This window comes from Sardina pilchardus, chromosome 4 (assembly GCF_963854185.1).
Source record: "Sardina pilchardus chromosome 4, fSarPil1.1, whole genome shotgun sequence".
Classification (NCBI taxonomy): Eukaryota; Metazoa; Chordata; class Actinopteri; order Clupeiformes; family Clupeidae; genus Sardina; species Sardina pilchardus.
In genome coordinates this window covers 20,648,897-20,667,665 of record NC_084997.1, presented here as the reverse complement: position 1 = coordinate 20,667,665, position 18,769 = coordinate 20,648,897, and the positions used below count along the sequence as shown (strand labels likewise).

Sequence of the window (18,769 nt, the reverse complement as noted above, 5' to 3'; positions counted from 1 at the left end):
AAAGGGAAGGGAAGTTTTGAGAGAGAAGGGAACAGGCAGTGTGTATGTGAGAAAAAGGGGGAGGGTTGGCATTGGAAAATGGTGGAGAGATAAACACCTGTGGTGAGCTTGTTATCAGTAGCTCAAAGGCTCAATAGTGGGCTTCACCTCCCATTCCTCTCTCTCTTTTCTTTCTCACTCTCTCTCATCCTCTGTTCATTGTTCCTCTGTCCAAGTATATAGCAGTCAGCCTGCGGTCAGTGGGGCATACACACACTGCTTTGGTTTACACTCATCCAGACGGTCTACAGCAACACCACAAACATAACCCTACAGCTGGATCTAGACCAGAATTACTAAGAGCACTTCAGGACAGAAGATCTAGAATATAATCACTAAGAGTGCATCAGGGCAGAAGATCTAGAACAGAATCACTAAGAGTGCATCAAAACAGAAGATCTAGAATAGAATCACTAAAGGCCGGCGCCCACCGGACACGGCGTTCAGCAGTGTGGGCTTCACTCGCAGGATTTTAGAACAATTTTCTAACCCTGTGCAGCTGCTTCGCGGCAGACGTTTCTAGTGGGGTTTGCGCCGTTAAAAACAATGGAGTTCTATTTTTTTTCTTGTTGCGTCGCGTACATAAGAGTGCCTCAGGGCAGAAGATCTAGAACAAAATCACTAAGAGCACTTCAGGACAGAAGTTCTAGAACAGAATCACTAAGAGCACTTCAGGACAGAAGTTCTAGAACAAAATCACTAAGAGCACTTCAGGACAGAAGTTCTAGAACAGAATCACTAAGAGCACTTCAGGACAGAAGTTCTAGAACAGAATCACTAAGAGCACTTCGGGACAGAAGGTCTAGAAAGAGTTCATCAGAACAGAAGTCAGCGTGGCACACTTGTACCTAAGCTAACATGACATATTCATGTAGCATTTTAACTGCAGCCGTGCCAGCCCAGTTCAGTTTTGCATGTCTGTAGATCTAGGCTGGATGAGTGGATGGTCTCCCCCAGTGTCTGGCCTCTCCCGGCGTGAGATTCCAGGAATGCTGGCAGAATCCTCCCTCCCATTCCCTTGTCTCCCACACTCACACAGCGGGATTAGCCAAACCAAACACAGCCTTCCCGTTCACACATGGACCATGGTCCTACTGCCAGCCACACTCCTGGTCAACGGGGTGGACAGAGGACAGCAGGACAGCAGGACTTCATCCACCACAAGAGGGGCCTCAGGGACTAGGCCAACTCTGCTGGACTGCAATAACGCTATCCCAAATCTGTCCCATAAACCGCTCAGCATTTCCCTATTTCGTTGGCACATTTACTGTAAGATGGCACATTTTTTTGCCCCAGGGTGTTGTCTCTGCAGGATGTTAAACTTGTAGGGGGAACTGGATTGTGCATATCAAAATAAACCTCCATTACGTAACCACTGATTATTTGTGAATAAGTTAATAACATGTCTCCATTGCTGCAAAGGAGGAAAGAAAGGATGAGAGGAAGGAAGCAAAGAAGGAGGGAAGAAAGGATGATGAAGGACACTTAGTCAGAAGAGAAAATAGCACAGATGTTCCACTAAATGTAGACCGGCCTTGGAGCTAGGTGTGGACTGGAGGTTGTGACATTGTGACGTATGTATCCTCCCTCTGGCGGTGTGGACTGGACGTTGTGACATTGTGACGTATGTACAGTATCCTCCCTTTGGCGGTGTGGACTGGACGTTGTGACATTGTGACGTATGTACAGTATCCTCCCTTTGGCGGTGTGGACTGGACGTTGTGACATTGTGACGTATGTACAGTATCCTCCCTTTGGCGGTGTGGACTGGACGTTGTGACATTGTGTGACGTATGTATCCTCCCTTTGGCAGTGGGAGCCCTGGCTATGCCTTTTTTTGTGCCGCCTTGCAATCTGGCCAGTCTGTCTGGCCTCTGCTCAAGGTCAGCGGTGACTCAGCCCGTTTGGACGACCCGGAATGGCCGCGCTATTGGTGACGCCACGCTCGGCTGATGGACGGTTTGTCAACGCTTCAGGTCAGCGTCAGCGACCCACAAGGACACGAGCAAAGAGTGGGATGACCCTTCAGCTGTACTGTATGTGCGCGCTGAATATGGTGTCATCGGCATTAAAAACTACACTCCTGTTATGTTCTATGCTAACTGTCAAGTGGCTGAAGAATATGCTGCTAAACTCTAAAAGCATTCCCTGCCTGGTCACGCCATTTCCTCTGCACCTATTGCTAACATGTCCAGACAGGCATGCACACAGAAGCCCCCTAACTTAGGCCAAGAATGGAATGAGTTGCTCTGTATTATCACAGCATAGCTACCGGCCCCCTCGTCAAGCTGTGCATGCTACAGTTACTTTAAATACTTGGCATGCAGTGGCTCACTGTGGTCTGTCTGTGGTTGTTCCCTGTGGCTTCAGTCTTATCAGAGGCAGGCTGGACCTGTGCCCTCCTGTGCTGAGAGAGGCCTCCTGCATGCCTTTGACAGGCTAACACAGATCCTCATTAATAAACACACGGGCAGCTGGTCAGCACTGAGAGAATTGGCTTCTGGCATGCTGGCAATGCCCCCTCATATCTGATAATGAGCCACGATTAGCTTGTAGATCAGGAAGCCACAGCACGGACGGAGCAGGTTGTGACTTTGTGTATGTGTGTGTGTGTGTGTGTGTGTGTGTGTGTGTGTGTTTGTGTTGAGGCTGAGAAAACAACGTTCTCTGACTGACAAAGCATGCAGGGATGTTTTGGAGATTCATAGTGTGGATGGAATAGGTTGTTTTGAATTTGATTTGATTTGATTTATGTGTGTGTGTGTGTGTGTGTGTGTGTGTGTGTGTGTGTGTGTGTGTGTGTGTATGTGTGTGCGTGTTGTGATTGGGGAAACACTCTTATTCCCATTTTTAAAAAAAGAACACCCAGAGGGAAGTCCCCCCGTCCACAGCGTGAGAGCCACGTGTCGCGTGCAGATCTCATTTCCTCTGCTCACACGCACAAACTCTTCGAGAATCTCCTAAGAACGTCTCTCTTCTCTGCCAAAGATTTTTCGAGTCGCTTCCTCTTTCAGGGGCGAACACCAAGTCCCTTTCCCACAATCCTCTGCTCTTTCCAATACCCGCAACAAACATCCTTACAGCCAATCAGAACCTCTGCCTCTTCCAAAACCTGCAACAAACATCCTTACAGCCAATCAGAACCTCTGCCTCTTCCAATACCCACAACAAACATCCTTACAGCCAATCAGAACCAAGACACGTAGTACCACTCGCCACATGGCTGTGTGGGTTCACATCAAACAAACAAAGGCAAAAAAAAAGCAGAATCCAAGAGGCACTCATTGACTCGGTTGCTGGGAAACGAGAGCCGGGTAGCAGGAAGTCACCTGGATGACTGGTAACACATGTCGTGCAGGCGTGCGTGAAGCTCCCGCCACACTCCCTCGGGCAGTGCCCTTCAGTGCCCTTCAGTGGCCAGCGCTGCTGATGGAGGAGCTACTCGCTTGGCAGCTGGTGGTAGCTGCTTGCTTGGGAGTTGTTGTGACTCTCTGGTGCTGGGGATCATTAAGAGCCGGGCACATCAGAGGGGAAAGGGGGAAGGAAGTGGTGGAGAGTTGATTTCCTCTCCGCAGTCCGCACCACTACACACGCAAACACGTGGAGCGCCGGCCATGATGGTGTGTGTGCGTGTGTGTGTGTGTGTGTGTGTGTGTGTGTGTGTGTGTGTGTGTGTGTGTGTATGTGTGTTAGTATGTCTTTCTCTCTTTATCTGTGTGTGTATGTGTATGCATGTGTGTCTGTGTGTGTGTGTATATTTCTCTATATATCTGTGTGTGTGTGTGTGTGTGTGTGTGTGTGTGTGTGTGTGTGTGTGTGTGTGTGTGTGTGCGCATGTGTGCACTTGTGCATGCTTAAGCGTTTTTGACTTCTAGTAAGCTCCCACACTTGGTCTCAGGACTCAGTCTCTCTTCATGTTTCTACGGGGCACTGACCTTAACAGACAATAAGTGATTTAATAGCCCCGTGCTGAGAGAGCCGCATTCCCAGTTCAAAGAAGCCCGCAATGATTAACTTAACTTCTATTAAACATATACTGTAGGAGTGTTTCAACATGCACCCATGGTCCTACTGACCTGTCATCTATATTCACCATTCCACATCCGAAACTTTCCATAAAAACATGTTGACGACAGAGTGCACCTATAGTCACTTGTTTGCTTTGGAAACACGAATTAGCAGTTTGGTTTTCGCACTTAAATGGGCACGCACGTGGCAGGCCTCTCGCCAAATCCATTTGGGGCAGCAGATGTTGTGAACGGCACCCGCCGCCATCTTCATTACTTTCAGCCGAGAGGTTACAGGAAGTGGCCTGAAAGGGGGCAGCGATCGGACCGCTCTGACGCAGGGCGGATTGTTTGCCTTCTCTTTCAAAGCGAGGGGGGGGGGGGCGGAGCGGAGGTGAGGTGGGGGTCATCGTCAAAGAGATCAAATTCCGCTCTCGAATTAGAATCTCCGATGAGGCAATTAACATGGGAATCCTAGGAAATCTCCTTCCTTCTTTCCTTCCTAGTGCTTTTGAAAGACCACAAGACTGTTGCGTAATGAGATAAAAAGATGTGAAAGCAATCTGCCCCCTAAAACGACAAACGTGAACCTGACGACCATTTCAACACCACTTAATCCCTTAGACACGCACCCTGAATAAAGCCCACATGACATATGCTGCGTCAGGCTGGCAACTCCTCAGCCTCTTTTCTCTCCTTCTCTTCTCCTGCCTTTCCTACTCTCCTCTCCCTCTGCTCTTTTTCTTCTCGTCTTTCCCCTCTTTTTTCCTCTCCTCTCTTTTTCTTCTCATCTCTTCCCCCTCTCTTCTCTCTTCCTTCTCTCTCTCATCCCTTCCCTCTCTTCCCTCTCTTTCCTCTCCTCCCTGTGTGCTCCGGTGGCAGCAGTGCTTTTCTACTGAGCCACGTGTCCGCTCCTCTCTCTCTCCCCCTGGGGACCTGGGGCTTTCTCAAAGCCCTGTGTGTGGGAGGGCCCCACGGGAACAGCCCCTCACTGCTGCTGAAAGGAGAGCAAAGAGACGGCCTGTCGGCTAGTGGCAGCCTTCTCAGGTAACATACACACAAAGAGGCACACACACACACACACACAGAGGCACACACACACACACACACACACACACATACAGGCACACACACACACACACACACACACACACACACATATACAGGCACACACACACACACATACACCTCTCTCTCTCCCTATTAAAGTACGTTAATACTTTAATAGCAGGTTTCCGTGTCGTGGACCTGTCTTTGTCACATGCTTACACCAACCCCCCCCCCCCCCCTCTCTCCCTCCCTCCCTCCTCAGTGTGGCTTGCTTGCTCTTGCTACAGTGGTGATATCATGCCAGTTTTCCTCCTCTTCAATTCAGCCAACCTGCTTGCAGCTGCCACTGGCTTCCTGACAATGATGAGTTGGCTTGATAAATGGAGGTCTATGTGTGCCTACATGTGTGCCTCTCTCTCTCAATCTCTCTCTCTGTGTGTGTGCGTGTGTGTGTGTGTGTCACACAGTAGGGTTTAAGGTTATGGTCACTCAGGCCTGATAGTCCTGTAATGTCCACTCATTAGTGTGATCCTCCCAGTCATGCGATAAGGTCCCCACATGAACTGGCAATGCCAGGTAAAGGTAATGGAGAGGCAAAAGTTTAACAGCTACTCTGAGGAGTATGTTTATCTCTCTCTATGTTTATCTCTCTCTCTCTCTCTCTCTCTCTCTCTCTCTCTCTGTGTGTGTGTGTGTATTGTGTCCTGAGTCAATTGGGGACGCTTTCCAACTCTGCAAATGCACAAGAATCTGTGTATGTGCCTGCAAGCATGTCGACCTGTGTGTGTGACATGGGGCATGTGTGCATGCGTGACATGTGAACGTCTCTCTTCTAAAGTGCTTATGCTCCCAGCTCCAGCGGAGGCCTACATGTTTGCATGACACAGCCTGATCCCTGCATCTTTAGCTCAATTATGGCGTCCGCTCGCTGGGCCTGGGACACGCCCCCTGCCCCTTCCTCAGTCCCAGATTACTATAAAAAGCCACCCAACAAAGCGTATCCTCAGGCACAACCTCTGACAGACCTAAGACGCCCACCCGACCCAGCTCGTTAGAGACGTGCCTGACAACACGGCCGACCCCGAGGGTGAAGGCCAGTCGGCCGTTTAATGATCTGGTTAACGGGGGTGTTCAGAGGGGAAGAAGTTGTCTTGTTTACAGGAGAAAACAGGAACGCTGCGCCAGCCAAGAAAAGGCTTTGTCCCGACCGGTCTATTCTTCACGGTCCGTCACCCTCAGGCAATTAGGGAGGTCTGTTAGTTCTCTCTCTCTTTCTGTCTCTCTCTTTTTTTGCTCTTTCGTTCTCTCTCTCTCTCTCTCTGTGGTTTAATTAGATAGACACCCAGGTCACTGGCCCTACCCCAGCATTCTACACTCTGAATCCGGAACCCGAGCCAAGATTCTACCCAGGCAGAGGGGGACAGAGTCAGCACAGAAGGTGTGAGACAGAGGGGCTATATATAGACGGCATGGGGTCCTAGGCAGGGCGTGTGGATGAGGATTTCTGCTCAAGCATATGATGCCGTGCGGGATCATTAAAGGAACCTCTCAGTCGATCACGAGGACCTCTCAGCAGACTTTCCGAGGCAGAACCCCGCAGGGAAATCATGCCTGGAAAAACATATTGCAAAACTTGACCCGGTGACATATAACAAAAGTATTTTTAGGTGCAAGAATTTCCCACACTTGATGTTTATTTTTAATCCCACTGACCACAAGGGCAAATCATGGAGTCCTGAAAGTGTATTAATTCGGGCCGATTTCACCCTCTGGTATCATATTCTGCAATTCTAATGCCTCTCTGGGTTTAACTGACCTGGGCTGCCCTTATGCTCAGAGTGCCCACAATATCCAATATCAGCGAGGCCCAGCAAGCTGCACCAACACAAGTTTCTGTCAGCAGCAGTAATGTTATGCCATCTGACCTCCATACCCACTAGAGGCTCTGGGCATTCTGACTTCCTGTTTCTTATCTTGCTCTTCGTCTGTCTTCGCAGTGTTATTTAGTTTATATTAACTTATATTTCAATCAATTACGAATCCTCATCCAATGCTGACCTGATGATGTGACCAGTCAGCACCCAACAACCCCCAGTCCCCCACCCCACCCTCCAAACACACACACACACACACACACACACACACACACACACACACACACACACACACACATAGCACAGAGAGTAAAAAGGCCAGAGGGGAAATTTCACAGACACACTGTGGTCTTCCCCATCTCAACTGCCAGGAATTGAAGTTGCTCACAGCACACACCTAAGTGGAACAGATGTCCACAGAAAGGGAAGGAGGTCTTAGCAGAGACCCATTATGCAAACGATACCACACCAAAGCCCTGCGCCTTTATTAGCCCTCCATGGACAGCACAAATAGACTTGAGTTGATAAGACAGAGAGAGCGCCTTCATGCACTTCCCTCCGTATGCTTTTAACGCCACATGCTGACTCAGGCCATCATACAGTTATGTTTGAACAAGACAAGCTAATCATAATCAAACGATCAAGCGACTGGTTTAACAGCTAGCTCTCATGACACGACACAATACACAATCCAAACATCGAAAGGCGCCATATTCCACAGCACACAACGTCGTTTGTGAATCGTTTGGAGTAGTCCACCAATACTCCACTGGCCTAGTTTGCGGTCTCTAACTCGTGTTGAATGGGCAGCAGCAATGATATCAAAAACACGATGGCAAACAAGCCGAGCGCTGGTGTGTGTGTGTGTGTGTGCAGTCATCTGGAGGGAAGCCACCCTGGACCAGACCAGACAAAGGGCTCTGGCAGCAGCTAGCGCCCGCCGCAGCGGAGCACCGTTAGCGCTGGACACTATAAAAGCACCCCGCGGGCCTGATGAATTAGTGATGAAACAGATAGAGAGAGAGGAAGAGGGAGAGACAGAGAGAGAAAGAGAGAGAGAGAATGAGAGAGAGATATATTGAGAGAGAGAGAGAGAGAGAGAGAGAGAGAGAGGGGAAGGGCAATAGAGACAATGTAGCAATGTACGGTAGATGTGTGTGTTGCCATTGAATATGCTAGGAAATAAGTCAGTGTTGAAGGGAAGTACATGCATAATTGATGCTGCGTGTCATGTATGTAGAGTAATACTGTAAGCTATGTGACGCAGTGGCGGGAGCCCAAGACGAATTGTCCCCTATGGGAACAATAAAGCCTGCTGTGATGAAATGAGAGAGAGAGAGAGAGACAGATAGAGAGAGAGAGAGAGAGAGAGAGAGAGGCAGGTGTGGGAGGAACTCTCAACAAGGAATTCTCAACAAGGAACAATCCTGAGAGCTGAGATCAGAGAGCACCCGCAACAGACGCCAACCAACCGCTATCGGGTCTGTCCTTGCTCTTCTCCTATTTCTCACAGAAACACTCTGTCTGTTTCACTCTCTTTCTGCGTTGCACGGTCTCCGGAGGGACAGTGAGGTCAGGTGCTGCTGGACAGGAGCAGACGTCAGCGATGCTGTGGGAGTGGGAGCTGGAGCGGGAGCGGGGTGACACTGTTGATGGAGGAGAGACGCGACGTGGCGCTTAATACGCTCTCGTGTCTTCTTGGCTGCTAAAAGATAAACAAGGCCCTTCAACAGGAAAGAGACGCTAAATGGGGAGAGTAGACCGGCGCCAGCACCGTGAACGACAGCACAGAGCCAGAGAGGGAGAGAGAGAGAGAGAGAGAGAACAGGAAGGTTGTGAACAGGAGAGAGAGGGAGATGTAGATTATGTCATTTAGGAGGCATTTCTGATAACATCAATGTGTTTGTGTGTGTGTGTGTGTATGTGTGTGAAAGAAACATAGAGGTTGAAGGAGAATGAGAGAGAAAGAGACTGAACATGTTATTTTGTGGGCATTCCTAAACACCAATACTTATGTGTGTGTGTGAGAGAGAGAGAGAGAGAGAGAGAGAGAGAGAGAGAGAGGAAAAAAAAGAGTATTCTGAGCTAAATAATAATATAAAAACTAAAAAGTCTTCTATGTTCTCCATCTGTGTGCAAATTCCACAAGGCCTTGCCAGATTAACACCCATTACATATTGTATAACCTACCGGCTTCAGTGGCCATGCATCTTTGCTTGGCTACACAACAGCGATGAAAGTCTCAATTCACGCACAGTAACTGGCTGAACTGGCACTTCGCAGTCTCCCAACATCTGCATAATATCCCTAATCCCACTGGGTTTGGCTGTAATAATCCCCCACTCACTGAGCTGAATCACAAGCGACATGCCACTATTACTATGCAACAGCATTCAATTGCATTTCTTCATTTAAACCTCTGGCTTTCAAAGCAACCCACTTTGAGAGATGGATTATCTGTGTGTGTGTGTGTGCCACTTCAGATCCGAGGCTGGGAAAGGTTCTTCTACTCAGCAACACACACACACACACACACACACAAATACACATACACATTCACACAGTCACACACACACAGACTTTCAGTCAGTTCTGAGGCCTTATGTAAGGCCGTCCAATGCGGTAGGAGTGAGCAGGATTTTCCACTTTCCTCAGAACCATTATAGTCATTTTTACGAGGTCGCTGCACACAACTGAGGCCTTCTTCTTAAGAGAGCGGACAAGTGCTCATTTTCCCTAACATGCTTACTCTTTTTTGCTATTTCTTCATCTATCTCTCTCTCTCTCTCTCTTTCACACACACACACACACATAGGACAAAGGAGTGAGAAAACTGCATTCTCTCCATTAGCAAACTCTTGGCTGTCATCATCACACACCACACCCACATTCTGGATCCCCTCTAACACCACATCCACCCTGAAGAAACTCCACAACTTCCTTGCTCTCTCCTTCTAGGTCATACAAAGATGTTCCTTACTGTTGTCTGTTTGTGCATGTGTTTTGTAGGAGAGAGAAAGAGAGGAATAGAATATAAAAGAAAGCAGGCAACTGCACCAGAAAGTGCACGCGTGTCCACTCTGTTACATCACGTTGTTTGTGTTTATGATCTATAAGTCTACATACACTCCATCCTCCAATCCATCCAACTACTATATGCATGTACAGTATATGGCTATGAGAAGCCCAGCAGAAGACCTCTGTTTATTTTCACACCAGCAAACTGATCTCGCTCCGTTCTCATCATTGAGGAGACTTGAGCGGACTACCGAGGAGACTTGAGCAGACTACCCAGGAGACTTGAGCGGACTACTGAGGAGACTTGAGCAGACTACCGAGGAGACTTGAGCGGACTACTGAGGAGACTTGAGCGGACTACTGAGGAGACTTGAGCGCACTACTGAGGAGACTTGAGCGGACTACTGAGGAGACTTGAGCGGACTACCAAGGAGACTTTGGCTGGTTGATATAGTGGGAAGTGATGTGAGTCAGGCAGTTTGTGCTTCTGGTCGTCATGGTGATGGACTGGCAGAATGGAGCATCTGCCCGAGGCTCCCCAGAGGTTTTTCCCTGGCCTCGTCTCGGGTAGAAAAAAACAACACCCAGACTTTACTTGCGTCTGTTTTTAGACAGATATAAATTCCTAATAGAGCTGTAATTACAACCAGCTGGTCATGCAGCTTTGACGCTCATTTCACAAAATGTGAAAGTTGCAGTCAATTCGCCCAATACTTTGATTTCAGTCTTCACAAATGTAATGGAATACACAACAGACTCTTCCCTGCATCAATAACCTATTTGCATTGGCCATTGATTACCTATAGCTGGTCTCACTGCTTTGACTCATACTTAAATACATTCCCCCTAAGGTTCATTGGCAAATGCCACAATAATGAGGTTTAACTACCATACAGTAGGCCTACTGGCACAGAAGCATGTGCAAAGAAGTATGTTTACATATAATACCCCAAATACACTGTCACCAGGAGAATGTATCACATATTTTAGAGTGCAACTAACTGTCACTCCGAAGGCGTTAACAACAAATCCCACTAAGTGATAGAGGGGATGTGTGCAGGAAAGGTAACTATCGGTTCCACCATGGCCATCGAATAGAGTTTAGACATTAACTTATTAATGACATCTGAACATAGGCTAGGCCTACTAGGATTGACCAGCAGCTTGAGGAGAAACACAGCTAGTTGCGAGATCAGGCTACGCTACATTTCAAGTGATGTTTGACATTTTTACTTTTAACAGCAGCAGATGCTTGCAATCATGGCCAACAGGAGAAGGTAGAACTCTATGGAACAGCAGAAAACCAGAGTGCAAAGCGGAGGCAGAAAAAAGGGCGGCGGACCACCTCTCGTGGAACTTTCTACGGACCTTGCATTCCCTGCTGCTGACTCACCGCATGGGATGAAATGGGAAAACATCCCCTGCGATTAGGCGCGTCTGCCGGCGAGCGGGCAGCAGCACCAACGCACAGCTTTGCCAAGTTTCGCCGATGACTCAACGGCTCGCCGGTCTGCCAACGCGCATGTGGATTATAGCTTTTATGCAAAACTGAGGCACAAACTCAGACTCTACGTGTAAGCCAGAACAAGACTTGAATAACAATCGCAGTTCAATAGAGTTTATGATTTTGATGGGATTTCCTGATGTGTGACGTTTCTTTGTATGTTTACGGAAATGTGCGACTATACATTCCAGAGCTGCCTTGTTCGTGTTGAAATCCGCGCTTTATCTTGGACTGGGGCCATTTGATAAGGGCCGCCACTCCCCTCTGAGTTCCAGAAAAGAAAAGAGCGCTCACATGGGCTAAACGCAAAACGAGACTCACTAGTTGCCAACATTGTCATTTTTACAATGTATCAGTTAACTGTCATTATGTTGTGGGAGCGTGCACTGAGGCAACAACTGAAACATTGTAGGCTAGTCAAATCACTAAAACGTCAGTGACCTTTTCACATCGTTCGCACTACTTCGCCACGTTGTCGGTTTGACATTCAGGCATTTGCACGAGGGGAAACATGTGTGACCAAAACATGACAGAAAATAAGTAACCAACTATTCAAGAGACGTCAGTCGTTCGGCATAAGGTTATTACGTGCTATTACAGGTAGCCTACTTACTTGGCTGTGGCGTCCTCATCTTTTTTCACCTGTTCTGCCGCCTCTATTGCTCCTTCAGTCTTCGTGCAAAAAGTCCTTATCCAAGGTGAGACGCACGGTGGTCGGTGCCCCCCAGCATGGAAAGTCTTTAACTTAGATATAGCTCTGGCATCGGGACAGGCGGTTCTGAAGCAGTTAGGGTTTTGTGATGACGATTTATTTCTGGCAATACCTGTCAAGGGACGCTTAAGGTTGGATTGAGACAACTCCTTCAGCACTGTTGAAAACCTAAACTGTAACATTTCAATCTTGTCAGGCTAATTTAGGAGAATGTTTTTACTTAATCAATTTGAAATTGAAGACAAAACTGAGAATATAGCCTAACCGCACCGCTGATTCTGTCGCCGGACTTAGAGAGGACTGTTGCACTACTGTTCAGATCCGGCGTTGTTGTAAAGAACAAAATCCTAGTAATCACGCCCATCTTACACGTCATTGATAGAGGCGGGTTCGCTTGCTTTGTCCCATGTTCTCTCATTGGTTGAGATAAGAAGCTATCATATTTTGTTCAGTACATCACTTCCTACAATAAGGTAATTTGCATTCTTTCTAGTAGTGGATGCTCCCCAACCATCTGGATATTTCAACAGGTTAGCCTAGTGATAGACCACCATAACATAAAGGAAACTTTTTTTTGAATTGTGTTATCTATTGCGTCTGTGTGTGTGTGTGTGTGTGTGTGTGTGTGTGTGTGTGTGTGTGTGTGTGTGTGTGTGTGTGTGTGTGTGTGTGTGTGTCTGTGTGTGTGTCTGTGTGTCTATCTGTCTGTGTGTCTGTCTGTCTGTCTGTCTGTCTGCCTGTCTGTCTGTGTGTGTGTGTGTGTGTGTGTGTGTGTGTGCGTGTGTGTGTGTGTGTGTGTGTGTGTGTGTGTGTGTGTGTGTGTGTTATCATCTGGGTATCAGGCTCTACTCACTCTATGACCGGCTGAAATTGTGTCCCCTGGTTAATACGTGGAACAAAGGGATAGTTCTTCAAAGCATGAACACAATTGGATATCTAAATTCTGGTTATGTCATACCAGAATTTGATTACAAAAGTTGAAGGGGTATACCACTGAATTATACCTTTTCCCTACATTTTGGTCAAGACAAATATTCTTTGAATGCTATTCTTTGCAGTTTGAGTGTGAAGAGATATCATTCAAAGTTCACAGTCTGGAAAGATGCCATTTTATATATTTTAAATCCTTTAAAATTGAGTCAAAGCATTGGTTATAGCCAAATTAAGTTCTTGCCACTCTCCATAGACAGAATACAGAACTGATGAGAGGAGGGTCTTCGAACTAGTTTAGTACTTTATACAACACATCTTGTCTAAGGCACTTGATTAACATGTTGCTCTCCTGGTAACTAACTCTACTTGGATCTTTGAAGATTTCAACTCTCTCTCTCTCTCTCTCTCTCTCTCTCTCTCTCTCTCTCTCTCTCCCTGTGTGTGTTGGTGCAATGCATAATGTGTGTTTCATTACTATTTTATTGTGATTTATTAGATAGTAATTATTTCTTCGAGTCACACTGAAATATAGAATATCCCACAGAACAACTCTCTGTATCTATCTCTGAAACTCAACACAACTATAAAATAGTTCCCTAATGAGTCACAAGAATTCTCATTCCAGAAAGATCTATTTCCCACAATCCCACTCAAACTGGTTCCTGCCAATGCCTCATCCTCATCTTAATGAAATGGATATGGCGCCACCTCTCTTCTTATGGTGGTACTGCTGTTACAGTTGTCTGATAACCATCCTGCAACGTTTACTCCCAGCAAAATCTTTCCTTAAAAGATATGTGGAATGGAATTGTGTTAAGTCTGATTTCTGATTCTGTAATAATTCGGATGAAAATGTTTCACATCTTTTTCCATAAACAAAGACATCCATACTATAACATGTGTTTTATTTGTATGTGCCTTTCTCAAACCCAAGGTTGCTTACAGAAGCAATTAGAGCACTGCATACAAAACAGAACTGACAAGAGACAGAAGTGACATCATAACAGCAACAAAACAATGATGGACAAAAGCTACATAAAGGTAAAAGTGACTACTCAGCATAATTACAGACCACCATTACCACACAGTGAAAAGGGTATCAGTGCAAAGTAGGCATACGTTTATGTATTGCTGCCATCCTGAGGGAAACTTAAGTACTGCAGTTTAGTTCAGCTCAAATGCTTCCAGGCAGAGATGTGTTTCACTAAAAGGCAAGACTAATAATACAATATTGATATGTCGCAGAAGAGAGTGAACTCTCAAAAACATTTAAATATAAAACTAAGTAAGATTCACAATTTATCCAACATTATTTCTCCTGATTCCATTAACCTCCTCGAAATAAAACAAGATTGTGCAATAACAACTATGTCATAGCATAGGCAATATCCCAATGCTCACTATGTTCATGAGTTTTGATAAAAAGTAAGAGATGCCCATAACCACTAAATCTTAAATGGTCTCTCCTTCCTCTGATAGTACCTATTTAAGTGGTGACTAAAACCATCTAAATATCTGAGCTGTACCTTGCATCAATAGAAGGAGTTTTTGTCAATGTGAAAGGCAAAGCAATGCGATGCACAATAGAAACCTCATTTTTATCAACTAGAAATTTGTACCAACTTTGATACATGATAGATCGACCTTGTGTATATACTCTATGCATGTCACAATGGAGTGTTTTTCCACTGTGTTCCCAGAAGCTGAGGTGTTTTTGATAGGATCAGTATACACAAAACACTACATTCCTACCTAACCACTCATCAAACACACTCGCTGCGCATGCGGTACACGAGCACACACACACACACACACACACACACACACACACACACACACACATTGCACATTTGTGGCTCTGCAATTGCACTTTGACCATATCATGAAATCATCAACATCTGTTAATTGAATGATAAATACCAGACTCAGTTTGTACATGCTGGCAAATGACAGTCACCTTTTAGACAGACGTGATGCAGCACAACACTGGTAAGGTAAGCATTAAAGTCTACCATGCATGCTTGTCAGATAGAAATAACTTTAGAATGGATGTTATGTTAGGGATGCTCAAGCTGTACGTGGGTAGGTTTATTTGTGTGTGTGTGTGTGTGTGTGTGTGTGTGTGTTTGGCTGAGAATTTGGCCTGAGTCATGTCACTTGTGCAAGAATTTATCTCTAATATGGTCTTTTTATTCTCCTAAATCACATGGTGTGCAATGAATACGGGGAGGGATGTCTTAGAAACAATAATACTGGACAAGGACCACTTCTCTGCCTAATTTCACAGCAGCAGGTTTGGACAACCAGGTTCATCTGTCACCAGCTTAATAAACTACTGTGTCTGCTTTTCCACTTTGTACTTTGCTGTGACAGTTTGGGTTGGTAAGTGTTTGGGGGCAGAAATGTTCCCTCTCATCTATATTCTTTTCTTTGAAGTTGTATAGAGGTCCTTAATTGGATCGTCTTGACACAGATGATTTAATTTGAGCTACTGCTTCTACATGGATGTCAGGCTGATGGGATGTAATGCTGTGCTGATTACTAACTACTATTTATGAAATGTGAATCATAACTGAAATGACATAAAATCTGCTTCATTTTCCACCTGTGAATGTTTATCAAATGTCAACTGATGTGTATACTGTAGTACAATGTACAATGTATTTAGGTCTAATAGCACATTATCTACTGATAATTTCTCAGAACTTGTTATGTTTTCTGTCCCCCTACCTTCTCCCCATTCACTTTATACAGTAGTACTAACAAAAGTTAAGCCAAGGTATCAGAGGCTGGAGTCTGAAGGGACATGTAACAAGAAAGCATGAGACTGTTACATCTCTTGAAATGTTTTTGCTAATTTTTTTTATGTTGTTACTAAAATTCATATCTGTATTACATCTTTAACGTCTCTCTCTCTCTCTCTCTCTCTCTCTCTCTCTCTCTCTCTCTATCTATCTATCTATCTATCTATTTGTCTCTCTCTGTCTCTCTCCTGTCTGTCTGTGTCTCTTGGTCTCTCTCAGGGCTGTCAGGGTAGGGTTAGGGTTCTCTGCTTGCTCCTCCCACTCCTCCTCTCCGGCTCTGCCCTGACCTCCAGCATCAGGACTCTAGATACAGTAGAGGAGCTTGCAGACATCAGCATTGAGTTTGGAAAAGCATTCCCCCGCCACGGACTCCACCTGCTCCACTGGCTAGCTACCACAGCAGAGTTCATACACACTGATTTCATACAGCTGGTAAACATTGAGCCATCTCGAGGGGATTATGGCTTCCATCGCTATGACAACGCACAGGGTATCCTCCCCTCCTTAGGTACCATAGGCACTGATCTTCCTCAGTATTTCTCCCTGGGAAACCTCGATACCAATACTCATCCTCGCAGCAGACAATTGCCAAGCTACGTCACAGAGGACTCTTACAACAGTCGCGGTGATCCAAACTGGAACCGGGACAGGATCGTTGTCCAGATCTCCAGGGACAACCGAACCAGCGCGAGTGGAGACCCTGTGGCACAGGTGCAGGTCTTCATCACGCCGTGCCATCATGCTGGATCTCCTCCCCAGGCCTGTGTCTATGACGGAAACAGCACCTTTGAGGTGAGCCTTCAGCTCCTGGGGGAGATTCCCCAGCTCACGCTGGACGCCTTCCTGCGGCAGGCCGGTTACGACGCGTACATCAGGGACGCACTGCACGCCCAGAGCCTTGGGTGCACGTGGCGGACGCAGAGAGGGGACAGCGTTGGGGGCGCAATGGGCGAGTGTGAGGCGCCCAACGTAAGGCTGGAGGTGGTGACCTCCCCTCACCCTGGTTACGCCTGGATCAGCTGGAGCGGGATTCCACGGACCACCCTGGAGAAGGGCGTTGTCATGACGCTTCGCTCCAACACGGAGGGCTCGGGGGAGGTCTTCCACCGCAGCATGGACGGGCAGTGGACGTCTGGGGTCATGGCCACCCCGTTGCGTCTGGACACCGGGCTGCAGGTCACCCTCGCGCAGCTCGCCGGGCCTCAGTCTGGCGTCCAGCTCTGGGCAGGCCCCGAATTCGACGAGACCAACGGGAAACTTCCGACTCGTGGATACGACGCCAGTCTGCAGCTGTTCGTCAAACGAGGCAAGGCCTGCGTCCGCCTCTACATACGAAAGACCTTCAGCGATTGGATGGCCGTGGGAAGATTCGGACTCTCGTGGGTGGCGCTGTACAAGAGCAGCTCCGACAGGAGCATGAGTACGCAAACGTGGCAGTGGGTCGTCAGGTTCACGAGGAACGGCGGGAGAGACACGGAGGCGTACGAGGCTTACGATTACGAATCTAACATGGACATCAGGCTCGAGGTGCAGGCGCGGTTCTTCCTGGGTAGGGCCTACTCCAGTGAGAGGGCCCGCACAGCACCCTGGGACGTGCGGCGCCAACCCCCTCAGGTCCGGTTGGAGGTGCAGCCTCCACCCTGGTGTGGAGCGGGACTGTATGATGGACCCAGACCGCTAAAAAAAGAGTCACAACTCTAAATATAACCCCACGCCTTGAATTGATGATCGACGTATTTAGAAAGTATAGTTAGTTAGACTGACTTACTGTAAACAATTAAATACCATCTAACCATGTCACAGAATTCCACAGGGTCCACACACAGGGCATACTGCACTACGCAGCTGTTATAGTGATATTAACAAATAAAAGTGCTCCTGCTCCTCTGAAAATTCCATCGTGAACAAAATGATGGTTGCACACTCTGCAATAGATGATAATAGCACAACACCTTTTGCTGTGATATTTGTAAATAAAACCTACATGTGTCATCTCACTAATATCACTGTTACATGTCATCCTCTATATGGAAGATAATGTGTTGAGTGAGTTGATGCCTTGCTCTTGCCTACTCGTGTATGGTTAGGTCAGGTGTTCAGATGGTCAGATGGTTCAGGTGATCAGATATCGACTATTACCACACCACTGCCCATGCTCGTGTGCAGTGATATGTTTTCTTCTGCTGATGATTTGGTTAGGGCTTTTCAAAATGTAAATACGTGCTTAAGTCAGCTACAGTTAAGCCCAAAATTATTAGCCCCCCTTATGAATTCAGACATAATCCTTTGTTTATACATGAAAATGACCATTTCCAAAAATGTGCCTAGTTTATATGATTACAGAAGCGCAAAAACAGTATGCCCACAAAGTTTGATGATCATTGTTTACTCATGCTCTGATTTGTGACAAGAAAAGCAAAAATTGACATGTTCAAAATTATTAGCCCCCAGACCATTAGTCAATAGTATAGCCTTTCTTTGCTTCAACTGACAACAACTTCTTTGAATAGTCTTTTACTAGGTTGGCACATATCTCTTAAGCACTCTTTAGCTCCAGCTCGTCCAAACTGCATGGTTTTCTTGTATGGACTCTTGCTTTAAGCACGTGCCACAGATTCTCAATGGGGTTGAGGTCTGGTCTCTGTGTAGGCTATTCCAGCACCTTGATTTTGGTATCCTTTAGGGCGTTTTAGACCACTTTTCACTATGCTTTGGGTTATTATCATGCTGAAAGACCTGGTGGTGACCTAAGCCTAGACTAAGAGCAGGCGTCTTGATGTTATCCCTCAAAAGGTCAACATAATCTTTCTTTTTCATGATCCCATGCA

The 18,769-nt window shown here is 46.6% G+C and overlaps 2 protein-coding genes across 6 annotated transcripts in view; one reads left to right on the top strand and one right to left on the bottom strand.

Moving 5' to 3' along the window:
* Positions 1-12,527, bottom strand: part of glsb (glutaminase b) — a 51,534-nt gene extending 39,007 nt beyond the window's left edge. For all 5 annotated transcript variants that reach the window (XM_062534552.1, XM_062534553.1, XM_062534554.1 and 2 more), the window contains exon 1: positions 12,106-12,527. In XM_062534552.1, the coding sequence (XP_062390536.1) occupies positions 12,106-12,386 (281 nt within the window). In that variant the 5' untranslated portion in view covers positions 12,387-12,527. The remainder of the gene's footprint in view (positions 1-12,105) is intronic.
* Positions 12,528-15,110: 2,583 nt separating this feature from the next.
* On the top strand, positions 15,111-17,919 carry LOC134078039 (uncharacterized). Its single transcript, XM_062533666.1, has 2 exons — positions 15,111-15,131; positions 16,161-17,919. Exons 1-2 carry the CDS (start codon positions 15,111-15,113, stop codon positions 17,640-17,642), a joined length of 1,503 nt encoding a protein of 500 aa, XP_062389650.1. The 3' UTR covers positions 17,643-17,919.
* Positions 17,920-18,769: the final 850 nt, after the last annotated feature.